This window comes from Labeo rohita, chromosome 5 (genome assembly GCF_022985175.1).
Source record: "Labeo rohita strain BAU-BD-2019 chromosome 5, IGBB_LRoh.1.0, whole genome shotgun sequence".
Classification (NCBI taxonomy): domain Eukaryota; kingdom Metazoa; phylum Chordata; class Actinopteri; order Cypriniformes; family Cyprinidae; genus Labeo; species Labeo rohita.
The window spans coordinates 25,040,847-25,060,684 of record NC_066873.1 but is presented as its reverse complement, the minus strand read 5'-3'; the positions used below and the strand labels follow the sequence as shown (position 1 = coordinate 25,060,684).

At 36.4% G+C, this 19,838-nt stretch overlaps 1 protein-coding gene across 1 annotated transcript in view; it reads right to left on the bottom strand.

Moving 5' to 3' along the window:
* Window positions 1–19,838, bottom strand: part of arhgef28a (Rho guanine nucleotide exchange factor (GEF) 28a) — a 77,005-nt gene that overhangs the window by 32,416 nt on the left and 24,751 nt on the right. Inside the window, 10 exon segments of the mRNA XM_051109490.1 lie at window positions 1,035–1,104; window positions 1,106–1,150; window positions 1,270–1,465; window positions 2,570–2,859; window positions 3,449–3,549; window positions 12,990–13,056; window positions 13,276–13,322; window positions 14,321–14,381; window positions 16,795–16,984; window positions 17,134–17,317. Coding sequence (XP_050965447.1) covers window positions 1,035–1,104; window positions 1,106–1,150; window positions 1,270–1,465; window positions 2,570–2,859; window positions 3,449–3,549; window positions 12,990–13,056; window positions 13,276–13,322; window positions 14,321–14,381; window positions 16,795–16,984; window positions 17,134–17,317 — 1,251 coding nt within the window.

Sequence of the window (19,838 nt, the reverse complement as noted above, 5' to 3'; positions counted from 1 at the left end):
GTGAAAAGGCTATTACATTCAGCTATTATATTATATATGCTGGTGTCAATTTATTATTTTACAGACTTTAGAACCATCATCAAAATTTCCTATAAACATTAACCATCTACAAAACAACCTTGGATTAATAGGCTTGGTGATGCTGCCAAATGACACTCAAGGGCATTAACTGCCACAGAAACTAGTAATTATTGGGAGATACTCTGACTCACTGAATGCAGATCATCTGAGGGCATTATACACAAGCTACATTTAGTAGTTACACCAGAGATAATACAACTAATAAAAAGGAGATCATACTGTAAATTTTAGCTTAATTTCCATGAAACCGTAAGAAAGTAGACCTGTTTCACACTGCAAAAGTGCATAATGGAGGCAGAAGCGTGACTATGTTCTGCTTTTACACTGACGGCATTTCTGCAGTTGTAGCTCTAAAAAGATCTGAAAGAAGAATTGTCTGGGTTGCCACATTGAATGTTACGTTTAAGTAACTTCTAAAACATTGTTAGGAGTGTCTGTGAGTCTGTGCGCACTTGATCATCATCAAATATACTTGATTTACATCCAAATGGAAATTAATCTATGCAGAACAGAACACAAAACCTAAAGTCTAACAATAAATTGTGCAAATGCTTTAACCATTTAGATCTGACATATATTAAACTGCTTACAATTACAGTGTGACAGGGTGAAGTGACAGGAATTTTTTTTTTTATATTTGACCTGTATGACACTGATCTTGCTATTAAAAAGAAAATAGGCGGTTTTAAATGAGTTACAAATCCTATCATCCCTTAAAAGCTCATCATGCTTAAAACAGACTAGACAGGAAATACTAGAGATGTTATGTCTATGCTCAGTCACTTTCAGCAATGAGAAGAAACAGATGACGTTTCCAGAAACTCAATATATGATATGACTATCTCAGATTAACTAGACTTTTGTTTATGCCCTGTGATTCGTATCACACATATCATTTGGGACATCATGCGAGTAAAGTGAGAGATGGAAGGTGAAAGGTTAGAGGATCTGACCCTGGTTGAGGTCAGTGGGTGGAGGCTGGGCATCCCTACTAAATCGTGGAGGCAGCAGGCTGATTTTCGGGGGAGGTGTAGGAATATGAACGGAGACGGATGCCCTGCTCAACGTCCTGAGAAATAATTAACATTTTCAATCAGTTTGCATCTCACAGTGCTCATAAATGTGGTATAAACGTGGTATCATAAATGATCATCATGTGTAGTATCTGTAGTCTAATAGGTGTGGTACCTTTGCAGGGGTGGGGTTACAGGCAGAGGAGGCGGAGTGAGAACGCGTGCAGGTCAGATCAGGGGCAGGGCTAGACATAACCCGTTCATCTGAGATGTTTTTGAGCTCAAGCTGTGGCTGGGGGAGGGGCTTCTTCATTAAAATGTCATCGTCATCATCCTCTTCGCTGTCCATTTCCAAGGCCACCAGACTCGGGCTTAGAGAGAGGATTGGACTTCTAAAAATTCTCAACAACCACTGTGAGTAAGACGAGCATCACTTACACATTGTAAATAATTCATACATTTTGTGTTGGCACAAACGCTCCTCCAACTACGATGAAATCCCACAGTAGGGCAAATGTTTTAAATCTTGGAAACATTTTTTAAATTGATTCTGGCTTATGCATTACAACTGCATTCCTGCTTTATAGGGCAAATGCATCCAGCAAACAGTGCCAGGCAACTGGGTTTGTTTTTTGTTTGCCTGTCTGGTTTCACAATTTTTTTTTTTTTTTTAAAGGTTTTGCTTCAGAAAGAAAGTGGTGGCCAATACAGTACAAAATGTTATTGTACACAAGTAAAGAAAATCTCCTTAAAATGTTTTCCAAACAGTCAAATTTATCAGACTGATTGGTTCATGCTCTCAGCAGCCAAGAATTCATTGCACAAAACACATGTTCACCACAAACCATGTTTATTCTCGCTGTAAGTGAACCTGCGTTTAATGTATGAGTTATTTTCTAAAGTCATGCAACCTGTCCATCTTGGCATGTGCCTGATTTGGCTACTTCAAATCACTGTGAAGTATAAACCGAGGACATAAACTATTATTCAAAAGCTTGGGGTAAGTAATTTTTTTGGAAAGAGGTTGATACTTTTATTCAGCAAGAATGCAACTTAATCAAAAGTGACATTAAAGACATTTATAATGCTACAAAAGATTTACATTTACAAATCATGATTTCCATGAAAACATTAAACTGTTTTCAGTATTGATAATAAATGTTTTTTCTGAGCACCAGATCATAATATTAGAATGATTCTGAAAGATCATGCAACACCTAAGACTGGAGTATTGATGCTGAAAATTAAGCAAATTAAATACATTTCAAGTGTATTTTTTTCTGTATTTTTGATCAAATACATGCCTTGGTGATAATATACTTGTTATAAGAACATTTATAAAAAAAAAAAAAAAAAAAAAAAAAAAAAAAAAAAAAAATCGAAATGACCCCAAACTTTTAAATGGTAGTGCACACAATTTTAAACACCTCCTGCAATTAATTGTCACAACAAAACATCAATGTTAGCATGCTTACCTTAAGTCACATGACTCTGTAGGTGAGTTTGAGCTGTTATATGTCAGTTCTGCAGGTCGTGCGGCACGCATGAGCCTATCCAGCATCAGTCCCGCTGGAGAGGTGGGAGGGAAAGAGCGAGAAGCATGTTGCCGTCCTCTATGACCTTCATCATCTTTAATAGCTGGAGGCATATCTACAGTCCCTGGTGACAAGACCCCCGTATCTGACATTTGCCACACACCGCTATCTGTCCCAGAACTGTCCTCAGTGACACCTGAAACAGCGTACTTCATATTGAGGTCATTGTCCTACATCAGAAGAGAAAACAAACAAAAAAAAAAAAGAAAAGAAATATTTTTTCACCCTCATGACAATGAAAAAACCTGTATTACTAACTTACTGATACATTTTCAACCATTTTTGTCCATACACTGTATGCACAAAAAGCAATGAGACATTTTTCAAAACATCTTCTTTTGTGTTAAACACAAGAATGAAAATCATACAGTGGCTAAATAAATAAGGACAGGATTTTCATTTTTGAACTCTTTCTTTAGTATAGTCAAAATCAATAAAATCTCTGTTCTTTTGTCACTAGCTTGAAGAATTTGCACACAAAGCCTTAAGTCTCATAAACCATAGTGGCATGTCTTTAATAATGTCAAACCAAAGACTTTTGTGGCAGTAGAAGAGCTGTGGCTTAAGATTTAGGCTACAATGTTCCGAGATCAAATAAAGACTTCTCCTAAAAATTTCACAGAGATCAATCACGAGATAAAGGCTGTAAATGAAGGGAGGAGATGGGATTTGAATGAAAAATGGCACAGCTGAGTGTCTGTAGATCTGGCATACTGAGCGAGCTGATTTGTAGGAGCAGCGATATGTGTGGCGTCTGACCTTAGCGGAGCCTCTGAGCATGGCCGTGAGCCTGACGGCAGCAGCGTCTGAGGAATGAAGGTGAAATGGAGTGCAGGAGCCAGGAGAGGAACACAGCTTTTCTGTCAAAACAAAACACACTGTCAGATTGATGTCTGTGACAATACAACTGGATGGAAATGCACTGTCAGTGATACTTAAAAGTAAACTAAAAAAATGAAAATAAAAACAATAATGTAAATAACAGCTGTCACTTTACATGCTGCTGCCTTTATTCTGTTCCCTGGAAAAATCTGTGTGCATGTGTGTGTGAAAGTGTTTCGACAATCTCTGAATGCCAAGATGGCAAAAGAAACCAGTAAAACAGAAAATAACACAACAGCATGGTCTCTTTATAGCTGTTAAATGTTCTGTTTAATTTTCCTAAGAAAGTCTTTGCTTTCCTTTCGTACTGTTAACTCTATATTTCTCAGTGCATTTATATACTGCAGTGAGAACCAAAAAAACATTACATTTTTCAAAAGTGACAGTAAAGACATTTATTAAGTTACTAAAGATATTTTATTTGAACTTTCTAAAAATGCACCAAATCAGTATACTAGAAAGATTTCTGAAGAATCATGTAACACTAAAGACTGGAGAAATGGCTGCTGAAAATTCAGCTTTGCCATCATAGCAATAAATTATATTATGAAATATATGAAAATTAGGTCTGACCCCTAATAGTTGACGAGAAGAGGCTTGGTCAACCAAAATTTTATTAGTCGCTTAGTCGCAGAAAAAAAAAATCATTTATTGTCTGACCCATGTGATAATATAGTACATCAGGCAGGACATTCAAATGCTCACCTATCATTTATCGACCTCAAATATGGCTTATCATGTAAAATACGCAAGTAGTAGCAACTTTACACGGCCCGCTCAGTCTAATCTTAACCTAGAAAAATGTGCGCTATTAAAGTGTCAATGTGCGGAAGCTAAACCGTATCACGCTCACTGCATGACAGAAGCAGGCGCCGGTGTGGTCACTTGTTTTTAATATACTCCATTTTTAATCATACAGATAAAGTAATAAATCTTTTGAATCTGTAAAGACTATACATTTGTGTGCACTCACAATAACAATAAAACATTGCGCTTTTGTAAAATAATGAAAGCAAACAGGATGCGCTTTCTGCTGTCTCAGTCTCAGTCTGTGAACTTGAGCGTGAAACTCTGTGTATACTTGAGAGCAAAATGTCTACTTTCAAATGGAAAACAAATACTCTCAGATTATGTAATACGTATGAAACATATAAGCACATCCACCACTGGAGATGACGAGTCAGCGTCACCGACTTCATCTCTTAAGACGAAAACAAAGAAGTTTATCAATAAATTATTAAAATGTTAATGCAGCCTCCTTACTGTTTTCCCTGACACATTCATAATCACTTCTGTCGGTGTGCTGTGGCAAGCTTTATGTGTGCGCTTGAGTACTTATTAGGCTATGTTGGCAATTAAAGGCTCATTATTATGATTTTAATGGTTTATTAATAAACATGCGATTAGTCGACTAATTAAAATGAATGACTACTAGCAGACCAGAAAATTTTTTAGTTGAGGGCAGCCCTAGTAAAATAGCAAAAAGTGATTTTATATTGTAATAATATTTCACAATATTACTGTTTTTACTGCATATTTAGTGAAGATAAATGCAGCCATGGTAAGCATAAAAAGCTTCTTTAGAAAAATAAGTAAAATAAAATAAAAAAACGCACCAAGCACAAACTTTTGAATGGTATACTATAGTGTATATTGTTTCTCACACAGTATCATCTACATTTACATTACTCATTTAGCAGACACTTTTACCACTTTTTTTATACATTCAAAGCGACCTGAAATTAGAAATCCAACAAAGTAAACTATGAAGAAGAAACCTCTGAATAACAAATTATCTTCTGCACACACACACACATGAAATTTGTGGTCCCAAAGCTGTCACAGTGGTGCAGTGTGTCAAGAAAATAGAAGAAACAGACATTCCGCCTCTCTCACACACACATGTAATGACCTTTACAGGTATGTGCAGAAACACAAATCTATGTACCATAGTAAAAATTTCCACTGACTTTGTCAAATAAACACAAACACACTCTTCAAAAGATGTGTATATGTTGGCACATAATCAGCGGTGTGTGTCTTGGTAAAGATAAGCGAGTATGTTTAGGGGAAAGTGCGATTCCGATAACTTGCCAGGGCATCCCATCATGAAGGATGCATGTGTAGGCCTTCCAACAACAACGGAAAAACCAGATACTGACGTCAACGCCACACACACACATACACACAGACTTACTCATTCAGATCACTCGGTGAATCACACGTCTGCAGGAAACCCAAACACAGGGCTCATGTGTGCTAAATACCCATTAACTCAAAAGCAGATCTAATGCATTTGTAATATAACACAATAACTGTTGTCTAAAAACTGGATAATGCAGTTTTGCTTTCGAATGATTAATGATGACTAACTTCATTTGACCTCCGACAGGCAGTGAAGTTTTTCCTTTACCCTTGTCTGGATAGTACCTCTAACGACACCATTTTTGGTCAGGATGATCACGCACATTTTTGAGGTGAGAAATGGAATAACCACTGTAATGTCCTATCAAAAACATCTCCCGAGACTCCCATTGTACTGAACCAGAACCGGCTATTTGAGCTCTGACTCATTGCTGAATTAAGCTTGTAAAGCTGCCCTGCACCACAGACCAAAAACAATTGACAAAAACACAAACTAAAGTCATGCGAGACAACCAAAGACTTTTAGTCTGTGTATGTGTGCTTTTTTCATGCATGTGTCTCTTTGCTGCATGCATCATTCGTACAGACCGGTTCTCTCTATATTAATCTCTAGTTACCTGCTTTTGATGTCCGTCTCCGGATTCTCATCTTTGGGAAGGACGGCCACGAGTAGTTAAATGGAGAGTCTGAATCAGAATCCATCTTTTGAATTTTCCTCAATTGCTCCGTTTGCGAAAGACATAACAGTAAAATCACCAAGGAGTTACGCAGGAGTTTGAGAACACCTTTCTAAAAAATGCAGATTCCTCAGATAAGCGTTGAGGAGATGAGTGTTTGTGCGCGTGTCGGAGAAGGTGGGTGCAGTCTCGACACTCTATACTCCCACTTTTTTCGGTCAGAACTCAAACTGGACCTGGGAGAGCACGACAGAGGGATTTTCAAACGAAGGTGTCTGTAGGAATCCAAAAGGTCAGCCAAGGTTTAGAAATCATTAACCATACACGCTAATAAAACCCCATGAGGGCCTGGGATGCAAAAGGACACACACCTCCCCTTGCTCTTTATAAACAAATAATACAGCAAACTGCTATTTCGATGTGAAACAATTTTTTTAATAAACTGATGGTGCAAAGCAACCTAATTTGTAACGCAACTTCTCACAGGCAGAAATGAGTCACATATCGCCTCAAAAACAGCCCAAGTGTGAGCCAAACTGACTTGTAACACACAATCATTCATTTTAAAACCAATCCCAGACTGGTAGCCCACAATATAATCTAGAACAAGATCTAAAATTCATAAACAGCTGTGCAAATCAAAGACTTGGTTGTGGGTGCTTGTCAGAATTTTCCATCTGACTTTTTCCGGGAAAATCTGTGCTGCAAAGTTATCTCTATTTAAAACATGATATTACTGAAAAATCAACACTAGTGATGATAGCCAATAATAACTAACAAGATACTTACAAGATTGTAATTGTATATAATAAAATATAAATATATATCAACATAGCACTGAAAACAAACTGCATTCTGCATCAAAATAAAACCTAATCCTAGAAAAAAACTAAAATGACACCAAATCAGCCTCAAATCCCACAGACAATCCTACAAAACACAACTATTTAAAAGTAACTCGCTTGAATTCAACAGCACAAGCTGAATCAAACACAGACTCAATTCACCAAATCAAACCCACTAAAATGCAACAACACAACTCAACAACACACATTAGCAAGCCAAAGCCAAGTCGCCACCAGCCAGGAACTTTTAAAAAGTAGTATTACAGCCAGGTGTGTGTGTGCCTGAGATGAGACGGATTACTCTCTGTATGTGGTGGACTTTCAGTCTCTGCTAGAGAACCACTCGGTGTGTGCATGTATCCATCCTTCAGTGAGAACATGTGCTCCAGTAATCCAAACAGCAGACCCATTCAGTTCACCAAAGGTCTTAAAAACCAACAAAAGACTTTTATTTCACTGGTTAGGATTTTTAAATGTTACCATGAGTCTGTTGCAACTCAATTCTATATGTCTGTGTGTAGCTCTTTAGAAAATCCTCCTTATGAAAACAGATCTCCTGATAGGTGAAAGTAGGTGAACAAAATTGTCAGATTTAACTCCTTTTTTCTTATATCCTTTTTGTCCATGTTCTTATTCCTTTACTGCTATCACAGTGGAATTGTCCATTCAGTTTAAATAGAGACCTCCAAAAGGGTTTGCTTCCAGTCGGCCTGCTCTTTTCTGTGGAGTGTGACTGTTTTAGTCTCTCATGAAATCTGGGCTCCAACCCCAGCTCTCTCCTCCCTCTGCTTCCAGATTTTTTAGTGGCTAACCGTCTGTGTGTGTGTGTGTGTTTAAAACGAGAAATAAGGAAATGATAATTCAGCATAGCTCGGATAGTGAGAATGGGTTGCATATGTGAGTGCGAATGAATAAATGAATAAATATTCCTTTAATCATTATCATGGGTCAGTATTATACTACTTTTCAAATGTTTAGGCTCAAAACAAGATTATTTAAAGAAATTAATACACAATTATACTGCACTTATCACAGAGAAGATCAGATCAACCCAAAGTGATTTAACAAAATTCAAGACATTTGCCTCTTTCATGTGGTGCAATTTGATCATTTTAATATTTAATTTAATGTAATAATTTAAAGGGGTCATATTATGCTTTTTCACTTTTTGAACTTTAGTCAGTGTGTGGTGTGTATCTTTGGGCATAAAAAAGATCTAGAAAGTTACAAATCTCAAAGGAGATATTTCGTTTTTACTATGTTTGTTTTCCGCATGCAGTGATGCCACAACATGCTCCATTAGAATATCATTAAATTAAATCCTGCCCATGGAAATTCTAATCTTTTGGAGGGAGGGTAGAGACGAGGTGGGGAATTAGCCTACCTTTAGCGATGCAGCGCTGAGAACCGCTTCAATGAGCCGCAGCGCGGCAGCTATCAACACAAGCACTGACTAGAGTGGCCGCTTCAGAGCTGTTACAAGCCACAGACGTGTGCATTACAGGGGGCGAAACACATGCCCGAGGCCACGATCTACTCTGGTTGCCGCATCGGAGCCGTAACGTGCCACAGACGTGTGCAGTGTGTGGTAATAGATTTATTTATTATGCAGTGTAGATAGCTTCACTTATAACGCAAGTTTTTTTTTATTTATTTTTTTTTAATGTATAAACTTGCACTAGAATAGGCTAGGCTAATCAGTGATGATGTTCTTTGATAATGTTTGAAACTAAGAATGTAAATAATTAAATGCATTAGCATGATAGCATCACGTATTGGCGATCTCGCAGGCTGACGACAGGACCCAACACTACTGTAGCGTATTATTTACTCACCCTCCATGCATCCTACGTGTATATGACTTCCTTATTTCAGACGAGTTATATTAAAATTTATCCTGGCACTCCCAAGCTTTAGAACGGCATAGATGGGTGTTTCTCCTCATCAGTCCAAACAAGTCCAATAATATGCATCCATCCATAATAAAAGTGCCTGACACGGCTCTGGTTTTTTTGGAAGGCGGGCCTTCATTAAACTCGGAACTAATCGAGCCTTATGTGCCAGGCTGGGAGAAATGTATTGTAATAATGTAAATTATGTTAAAAAAAAATATTGGATGCAGAATTCACTTTTATATTTTGTTTGAACATAAATGTGTGTACACAACCACCCTATAATGATAACAATGTTGATAAAAATGTAAAAATCCACCCAATGTTTTTTTTTTTTTAATCCCTATAAAGCATAACCCCTTACTCAGATCAAGCCATTCTCAGATTCTTGGCTGTGTGATGTCACACAGGCCCAGGCCCCTCCCACGACTGTTGACTGACAGTGCTGTTTTTAAGACCCACCCTGAGTGAGCTATAAACAGTCCACCATTGTTTCGACGCCACAACGGGATAGACAAGAATGTCTCCTAAGCGATTGAGGTGTTCTGTTGTTGGATGTAATAATGAACACAACAGTCGTCATTTACTCCCGCTGAAGATGCAGAGGATTACTTTTGTTTTTGAAGAGAATGCGCCCCAGATCTACCTAAGTGCGTCTATGTTTGCGTGAATTATTTGTGATCCAGCTTCACCTACAGAAGAAGTGAGTATAAGGTTTTTTATGAATATTTGCAAATCGCCTTTGTTAATAATGTGCTAGTTAGCAACAGTTCCGCGGCTACAGTTTGTATTAGCATTTAAAAGAAAATGTACTGAACCGGTTGCTGTGAACAGGGCTTTTTTTTTGACAAGGTAAAAGGGTGTTGTTTTGCACTATCATTGAGGAAATATGCTACAGACTTTTCATTAGGACCCTAAAGACCCCTTTAATAGTATGAAATATCATCCATAGGTCATACAACTTTCTTCTTCACAAACTGACAATGCTCATACATACTACTTTCCTATGTTTTCTTTCTTTAAAAACTAAAAAAAAAAAAAAAAATATGAGATTAAATCACAATTATTAGTCTTTTTTTTTCTAGGTTTAACTAAATAAAATCCAAGCCTGAACAAAAAGACCCCTAGAACCTAGAGAAGTAAACCCTGAGGTAAACATAGATCTGTTTGGGAACTGGAAGAATCAGTGAAAGCATTAGGATGAGGAACACGTTCTGTGGGCTAAATTTTAAAGCATCATCTTAAATGTCAGCTTTTGTGCAAGTTCAAAAATCTAAGCTTGTTAACATTCCTGTCTCCACTTTACAGTTGAAACTGTGAATGTGCATGTCTGTGTGAGAGGGTAGTTGGGTTGAAGGGGCCAAAGCCGTTTTAATAGAAAAGAGTCCCATCTTCTGTCCTTCCTTGCCTATAAATCTCCCTCAAAAAAAGAAAAAAAAAAAACTTAAAACTGCACTTTTTAAACTAAGGACAGCAGACCCATAAGAGCAGTAGCAGTGCCTGAAATCAGAATACGGCACTTTTTCCTCTTGAGCAGCGATGACATGAAACCAGTCAATGAACACTGAACAGAAGGTCTGTACAATTTCATTTAGATAGAAAATGAATATGTTGAGTTGCCAGTGCCTGCTACTCTGTACTTGTAATACACTGGGAGTATGATTAAAAACACAAGATGTCTGTTTTGAATGAACATGATTTTGCTGTGACCTCAAAGAATCCTCTTAAATTAAACACTTTCCTGTTCCTTCTTTCTGCTACTTCTTTGGCCAAACCTATGCAACTGCACTGAAGTAAATTAGGCTAACATCCGTCCAACATCCGTCCATTGCTTTTTCCATATTCAATAAGCCCCTCTCGTGCATGCAAGTACATACATAAAGCAATGACAGTCAACATCAAATTTTCTTATTGATGTCTACTTAAAAGAATTTCATAAGCCATTAAAAATTCATCTCCAGTCCAAACAGAATGTCTACTAAAACAAAGCTGCAAAAATGGCTTGTACCAAATACTTCTGGCATCAGAAATCCAACATGACACATGACCAGACTCTTTTCCAAACTTAATTCCATAATCTCAGTTCTAACATCTTAAATGCTCTGGTCAAACTGTTTAAACACACCCAGTCAGCGCCTTAAATGGGTCATCGGATGCCCATTTTCCACAGGTTGATATGATTCTTTAGGGTCTTAATGAAAAGTCTCTAATATACTTTGATTAAAAATTCTCAACGGTTTTGTAAAACAACACCCTTTTTACCTTGCCAAAATGAGCTCTGCAAAAATCATCTCATTCTAAGGGGTTGTTCCTTTAAATGCAAATAAGCTCTGCTCACCCCGCCCCTCTCTTCTCTCTGTGGAATGATGATCTTGTTTACTTTAGCCGCATTTAGCTGCTAAACTTCCTAACTACCATGTTATAAGGAAAGGCGATCGCAAAGATTCATAAAAAAACGCTTACTCACTTCTGCTGTAAGTGAAGCTGGATCATGAATGATTTGCGCAAACATAGACGGATATGTGTAGATCGGGAGGCGCATTCCATTCACAAACAAATGTAATCTACTGCATCTTCAGGGCTCAGATGTTGGGAGTACATGACGACCACTATGTTCATTATTACATCCAGCAACACAACATCTCAGTCACTCAGTTGAAGATATTCTTGTCTAACTTACATCCCTGCTTCGGCATCGAAACAAGGAAAGTTACTGGACTGTTCAGCTGGTCTGAGGTAAGAGCTCATGTCAATCAACTTTCATGGGAGGGGCCTCTGAGAATAGCTCGATTTGAAAAAGGGGATATTATTTTTACAGATTAATTAAAAACCACTGCATGGATTTTTATCATTATAGGGTTGATTTGTACATACACTGCCAACACACATTAATGTTCAAACAACATGAAAAAGTGAACTTAGCATCCGATGACCCCTTTAAGATACACTAAGCTTAATTATTCTGCCTCAGTCGAAATTAAGTAAAAAATTAATTTCAAGATGGCACTATGAAGAAATGTAGTTAAAAAAAAAAAAAAAATTAAAATTTTAATTTTATATATTTTACCAATATATATATATATATATATATATATATATATATATATATATATATATATATATATATATATATATATTTGTCTCCTCTTTACTAGTACACTACTGTTCAAAAGTCTGGGATTGGTAAGATTTTTAAATGTTTTTAAAAGAAGTCTTTTACGCTCACCAAGGCTGCATTTTTTAATCTTGTTAAATTAGTAATCTTGTAAAATTTTATTACAATTTAAAATAACTAATTTTTATTTTAATATAGTTTAAAATGTCATTTATTTCTGTGGTGGCAAAGCTGAATTTTCAACAGCTATTACTCCAGTCTTCAGTGTCACATGGTTCTTCAGAAATTACACTGTAAAAAAAAAACAAAAAACAACAACTTTTAAAAAAAAGTTGTTTCAACTTAAAGTAAGTGTTCGTGCTGCTGTAAAATTTTAAGTTTAGTCAACATAAAATGTTAAGTTGTACTACATGAAAACGTGGATATTTGAGTTGAGTAAACTTTATTTTAAGGCAGCACGAACACTTGAAACAACTTTTTTTATGCTGTTTTTCACAGTGTAATATACTAATTTAGTGCTCAGACATTTCTTACTGTCAGTGTTTAAACAGTTGTGGTGCTTTTTTTGTGGAAACTGTGATGCATTCAGTGTTTTTTTTACTAAACAAAATAAAGTCCAAAAGCGCAGCATTAATCTGAAATAGAAATCTTTTGTAACATTATAAAGGTCTTCACTGTCGCCTTTGAATTTTTATTGCGTCTTTGCTGAATTACATTACATTCCTTGGACGTACGCACGTGTACCTGAGTTAAATGTGTTTAGATCTTCATCCTCTTCATCCAGACAGAGAACAAGCTGTTCTTCAAAGACCTGACAAACAAGACGACAAAAACACACTCACACACCACAATTCAACAGTTTTCATGAACGAAAACAGAACACGGGCAAGAACATCTGTCCATTAGCGAATAGAAAAACACTACAAGAGCACATTTGGCAGGTCTGGAGAAGACTAAGTGATCCATTATTCTGTTTCTGATTCCAAGAATTGATTTAGACACACTCACACACAAAAATAACTCCACTCACACTATCCACCAGGGTTTCATCCTCAATTCTCAGTTGGCTGTTCAGATCTGAGGAGCAGAAACAACAAATAAAACATGAAAATTGATTTCCACTCACACACAACTGAAAACTTGAGCACAAACAAGCCTTTCTGTTGGAAAAGCGAAACACCTATTACCATGGTGAGCAGTGACAGGAAGTGTCTGCGCATTGAGTTCACAGGGTCACAGAGGCTAAACCTGCTGAGGCTCCTGCTGTCAACACAACAAGCTGGCAATCTCTCTGTGTCTCTTTATAGTATTTACACCAGGCCATTTTTTCTTGATCAGTCGAACTGTAGGCAGATTATTTCTCTCATTTTGTCCTCTCTTACCCCTCCCGAACATATAGTGTCTCTGTCTCTCGGCCCACCCAGGAGGAATGTGTCTCCTCATACTGGACATGTTTGGGAAACCAGCCGGAGGTCCCTCACAAAGACTGCTCTGTGTATGTGTGTGTGTATTAGTGTATGTGTACTCCCCATCCCACATTCTACCACAATGTCCTCCTGACTGAGCCAAATTCACCCAATGTACTCTAACAACCCTGCCAGACCTAACTCACAGTGACAGACAGACAGAAAGAGAGAGAGTCGGGTGTGGGGAGAGCGGGGTCAAGAAGAGGGAAAGGAACGAGAGACAAAAAGAAAAAGAAAAAGTAGAATAACAGAAGGAGGACTGAGGTTAAGTGAGAGCCAGAAGAGAGGAAAATTTATCACCTCAGCAGGATGAAACGTGATAAGACCTTGGCGAGAGCAAAATATAGAAACTAGTCATAAAATAAACCCCAAGACAGGAGGAGTGAAATAAAGTGAAAAATAATCATAGGAACATTATGGCCAGGACTGATCTTGCGGAGTTTGAATTCTCACCGCACGGCTTACATCTAATTTCCAGAAACCCACAAATATCAGCTTCAATCCCAGATTCTAGTTTAATAGTTGGACTGAGCTCATTATTGCTAAATTTGACAGATATTTTAGTCTTATGTATTGAGGTAAAATGTATTAAAATAAGCTCTGACTCACCTGTGGAACATACATCAGATGTGTGGATGCTCCCCTCAGACGGATCGCTCAGTCGCCCCACCTGTAACACGTGTTAAACTGTCAGGTCCGATACAGAATCACATTCTAGGTGTGTTTGTGTTTGACATCAGTGGAACAAAAGTTTGGAATGAAGCGGATTCCTGATCAACCTTTTTGGTTTGTGAATAATTCACATACTTCCGATCTGGCTATAAATGCATGCTTTCCATGGATTTATACACGCATGTCAAGAAATCCTAAACACATGGTCAACAAGGCATTTTTAAAACCTTATTCTGATTGCACATACACTACATTCAACTGGTGTCAAGAAGATTTTAACAAATTAATACTTTTATTCAGCAAGGATGCAATAAATTAAAAGTGACAGCAATAAATTACATTTAAAAATGTATAAATATACTGTACATTTACATTTTAAATTATATATATTTATAACTACACTACCAGTTAAAAGTTTTTGAAAAGTAAGATTTTTAATGTTTTTTTAAAGTCTCTTCTGCTCACCATGCCTGCATTTATTTGATCCAAAGTACTGCAAAAACAGCAAAATATTTTAAAATATTTTAAAAATTATTTAAAATAACTCTTTTCTATTTGAATATATTTTAAAATGAAATTTATTCGTCATTTTAAAGCTGAAATTTTAGCATCATTACTCCAGTCACACGATCGTTTAGAAATCACTTTAAATTTCTGATTTACTGCTCAAAAAACACTTATTATTATTTTTATTATTATGTTGAAAACAGCAGAGTATAATTTTGTCAGGTTTCTTTGATGAATAGAAAGTTCAGAAGAACAGCGTTTATTTGAAATAGAAATATTCTGTAACATTATAAATATTATCATCACTTTAGATTAATTTAAAGCATCCTTGCTAAATAAAAGTATTAATTGCATTTAAAAAAAATGACTCCAAGCTTTTGAATGTTATAGTGTATAATGTTACAAAAGCTTTTTATTTCAGATACATGCTGATCTTTGGATCCTTCTATTCGTCAAAGACTCCTGAAAAAATGTACTCAACTGTTTCAAATATTAATAATAATAATAATAATAATAATAATAACAACAATAAATGTTTCTTGAACAGCAAATAAGCATATTAGAATGATTTCTGAAGGATCATGTGACACTGAAGACTGGAGTAATGATGCTAAAAATGTAGCTTTGCTCACAGGAATAAATTATTAAATATTTAAACTATCACATTTGAAATATATTCCAATAGAAAACCGTTATTTTAAATAGTAAAACAATAACACAATATTACTGCTTTTGCTGTATTTTGGGTCAAATAAATCCAGGCATGGTGAGCAGAAGAGGCTTCTGATCTTACTGTTCAAAAAGTTTTGACTGGTAGTGTATGTATAAACCACAGGAACATGATTTATAGCACTTGTAATCTTTCTGGTGATCTTGTTATGTCTGCCAACAGTTATTTGAGAAATACCAGTCTGCTGCTCAATGCAATACCTGTAAATGATACTGTAAACTGCAATAAAAGTTTCCAAAGTTATGACTTTGGTCATTTATAGACTCATAAAACTCTGTTTCACACATCATTCTCCTGCAGCCTGCTCTTAGAGGTTTTTTTCTAGACAGCAGATGAAAAATGAAGGTAAGAGCGCGGGCAGGACAGCTGAGAGGTGTATTTCCAACTGGGGATTATTTCACCTGGACTGTTAAAATACTTTCTTTTCCATAACATTTGGTAAGCACATCAAATTATTATTCCAAAATAAAATGAATATTAGCCATATTTACTTAGAATACACAACTAATTTTATTATTTTTTTTAAATGAATGTCAATAGAGAGAGATGATTTTGGGGTCCAGAAGGTGTAGTTACAGCATTTACCAGCAGGGGCTAACAAGGCTATGCTAACCAGATGAACCTTGAACCTCTGATCAATCACTAGCAAATTAGGGGAGTGTTTGAAATTTGTGTTCCAAAGCTGTTTACAAACATCAACAGTTTTTCAATTATGTTCTGTAATGAAATTATTCAGTTTCGTTTTAACTGGTAAAACTTTACGAGCAAAAAGCAGAAAATAAAATAACCTGCAGATAAGCAGATAATAATAACCTGAAAACAAAAAAAAATCTTGCTATTTCTTATACACCACTTTTTAGGTGGAGATTAAACAAAGTCCAAGATTTTTATAGAGTAACAATGAACATCAAAAATTTGAAACCAGACTGTTTAGGCTCATTTTAGTCTGTCTTTGTTGTTATAAATAACCCGTAAACATCAGTAAAAATAGTCATTTGATTCACTCTGTTGTTTTTGTTGCCTGTCTTTTCTCAGTCCTTCCTTTCACAAACAACACCCATGCGATTTCCACATTCTTTCGATAGCTCTACAAGAAAAGGCAGGAAACAAAGAAAGAGTTTCCAAGAAATTTGTTTTTATGGGCATCCATGCCTGTATGTAAATGCAGACTCACCCTTGCAAGTGTATCCGGCTCTCTGCTCTTCTCTCTGTACAGCTCGACACTGTGTTGTGCATCTGTCTGTGTGCTGTTTTTTACAGTCAGACTAATAGATTCGGTGACAGGGCAGATACGGAGCTGCTGAGAGCCATCAGTCCATATCTGACACATCCACACTGGCCTCCACGCACTGCTCCTCGAGGGACTGATCATAACACAGTCATAAGACACATGAAACTCAGCCCCTACTGTACACTGCATCAATGACTGAGGTCACACACCAGTGATTTATGGATTTTTTTCACATGTAATCTAATTATAGTGTATTGTGTCAGGCTGGATGGAGTGACTCACTCTGTTAGAGCGCAGATGAGCGTCAAGTCTCCGTGTTTCTGAGCCAGCGTGAGAGGACTATGGCCTTCCTTGTCGACTATGGGAACCATCCACTGACCTTCAGACTCCTGGAGGAGGAAGTGACTGAGGTGGGGAAACCCCAAACGGACTGCTAAATGTAGAGGTGTTTCCTTGAAAAGGGTATCTATAAAACAGAGAATGATAAATGATCAGACCTGGAAAGTCATTTTTTTACATTTAAGAAAGACAGGTTACTGATAAATACAATTAAAAAAGACTCTCCCTTTCCTATGCTGGGAGAAATGGGTTATTTAATAAGGCATACAAGCACATAAATAGTATATGTGGGCATGATATTGTAACCTGCAGAGTGTGTGTGTGTCATGCTTTTAAGTGATGCACAGTTCTCTTTAATTCCACCCCCAGATTTAGTCCATTGCATAATATCGTTTCTTTTTCACTATACTAGGGCATGACTGCATTCTTAGACTTTTGGTATATACTATGAATGATATTTAAAAGCTACAATATATAAGCAAAACTACAGTTGAGATGAAAAGTTTACATGCACTTTGCAGAATCTGCAAAATGTTAATTATTTTACCAAAATAAGAGGGATCATACAAAATGCATGTTATTTTTTTATTTAGTACTGACCTGAATAAAACATTGCACATAAAAGACGGTTTACATATAGTCCACAAGAGAAAATAATAGTTGAATTTATAGAATGACCCTGTTCAAAAGTTTACATACACTTGATTCTTACTGTACTGTATCGTTACCCGGATGATCCACAGCTTTTTTTTTTTTTGATAGCTGTTCAGGAGTCCCTTGTTTATCCTGAACAGTTTAACTGCACGCTGTTCTTCAGGAAAATACTTCAGGTCCCACAAATTCTTTGGTTTTCCAGCATCAACAATGACTGTTTGATTACTCATATGCATTACAAAAGGTTCATACATTCACTGATGCTCCAGAAGGAAAAACAATGAATTAAGAACCAGGGGTGTAAACTTTGGAACAGAATAAGGATGTGTACCATTTTCTTATTTTGACACAACAACATTTTTTTTCCTGTAGTACTGCCCTTCAGAAGCTACAGAAGATACTTCTGTTTCCCATAAGATAAAATTCCAAAAGTTTTCACCCCCAGCTCTTAATGCATTGTTTTTCTCTCTGAAGCATCAGTGACCGTTTGAACCTTCTGTAATAGTTGAATATGATTCCCTCAGTTGTCCTCAATGTGAAAAGATGAATCTCAAAATCATACAGTCAATGTTAGAAATGGTTCAAATACACAAAAGATGCTGGAAAACCAAAGAATTTGTGGGATCTAAAGGATTTTTTTTCTGAAGAACAGCTGGTAGTTTAACTGTTCAGGACAAACAAGGGACTCATGAACTAAAAACAAACAGACAAAAAAAGGCCCGTGGACTATTCAGGTAATACACAGTATTAAGAATCAAGAGTATGTAAACTTTTGAATGGCATCATTTTTATAAATTCAGATGATATGAAACATCTTATGTGAAATATACTTGTCCATACTAAATAAAAAAAATAACATGCATTTTGTATAATCCCTCTTATTTTGGTAAAAAAATAATTAACATTTTGCAGGTACTACAAAGTGTATGCAAACTTTTGACAAATACAAACTGAAATCATTAACATTTTTTCCCCTCAAAAAATATCAAACTATATTAAAATCACACACAAATTTAAATTTTAATATATGTTAATTTAATTTGTTCTAAAAGAAATTTTCTGTCAAATAAATAAAAATCTCTACAATTCAGAAATCAGGAGCCCAATTGGTAAGTGTAAAAGTTTTAAAATACACACAAGATGTTTTGTCATTTGTATGCGAGCCCATCTGTGCTTTATGCTCTGTGCAAACAAGCAGTTGTCTGATAACAGGTATAACGATGTCTAAAAAAATAATACCCTTGTAGACATGCACATCAATGGTTTAGAGTTCAAACAGACGGCTAATCTCTGTGTGGTACACATCTGGTCATAAACATGCGGTAGGGTGAAAAACACTTGCAGCAAGCACTTTGCACATGGTCTCTGAGGTGTATAATGAAGGGCCCAAGATTTAAATACGGTCCATGGATAGGTCCAGTCAAAAAACATAAAGAATGTTTAATCCAATCCAGCCTTCAATCTACAATGAATGTGACACCCTTTCGGTTTTCCTCTATTATTTTACAGTTTCCCATAAGTGTGCGTAGGCCACAGATATTTAAGGGTAATATGCGTAGAACTGAGTTCAAACCTGCTCAACAGGTTATCAGGATACTCACACAGCAAACGTAAGTACAAAATGATTTCTATCAAGCAGACTCATCTTCATCTGAATGAAACTCAGGAGGTTCAGGATATAAAGAATCAAGTGGATAAAGCTTTGTATAGGTGTGGGATTATTTTCTTTGTCATGGTTCAGTGGAACGGAGGACAAGTTATTGGGTGTTGACAGACAAAGTAAAGAAGGGACTCTAAACCGGACTGGTGTGTTTGTAAAATAGCACACGCACACAGTAATTGATTGAACAGATGTCTACGACTCTTTGCTCATATTGATGGTGGTAGTCGAACTGCTGTTTTGATTTAAAAGACGAGTGTCAGCAAGGTGAAGCAACATTTCCATAGCCAAATCACACTGCTGTCGGTTTACAATTTTTGCAAGCACGTCACTT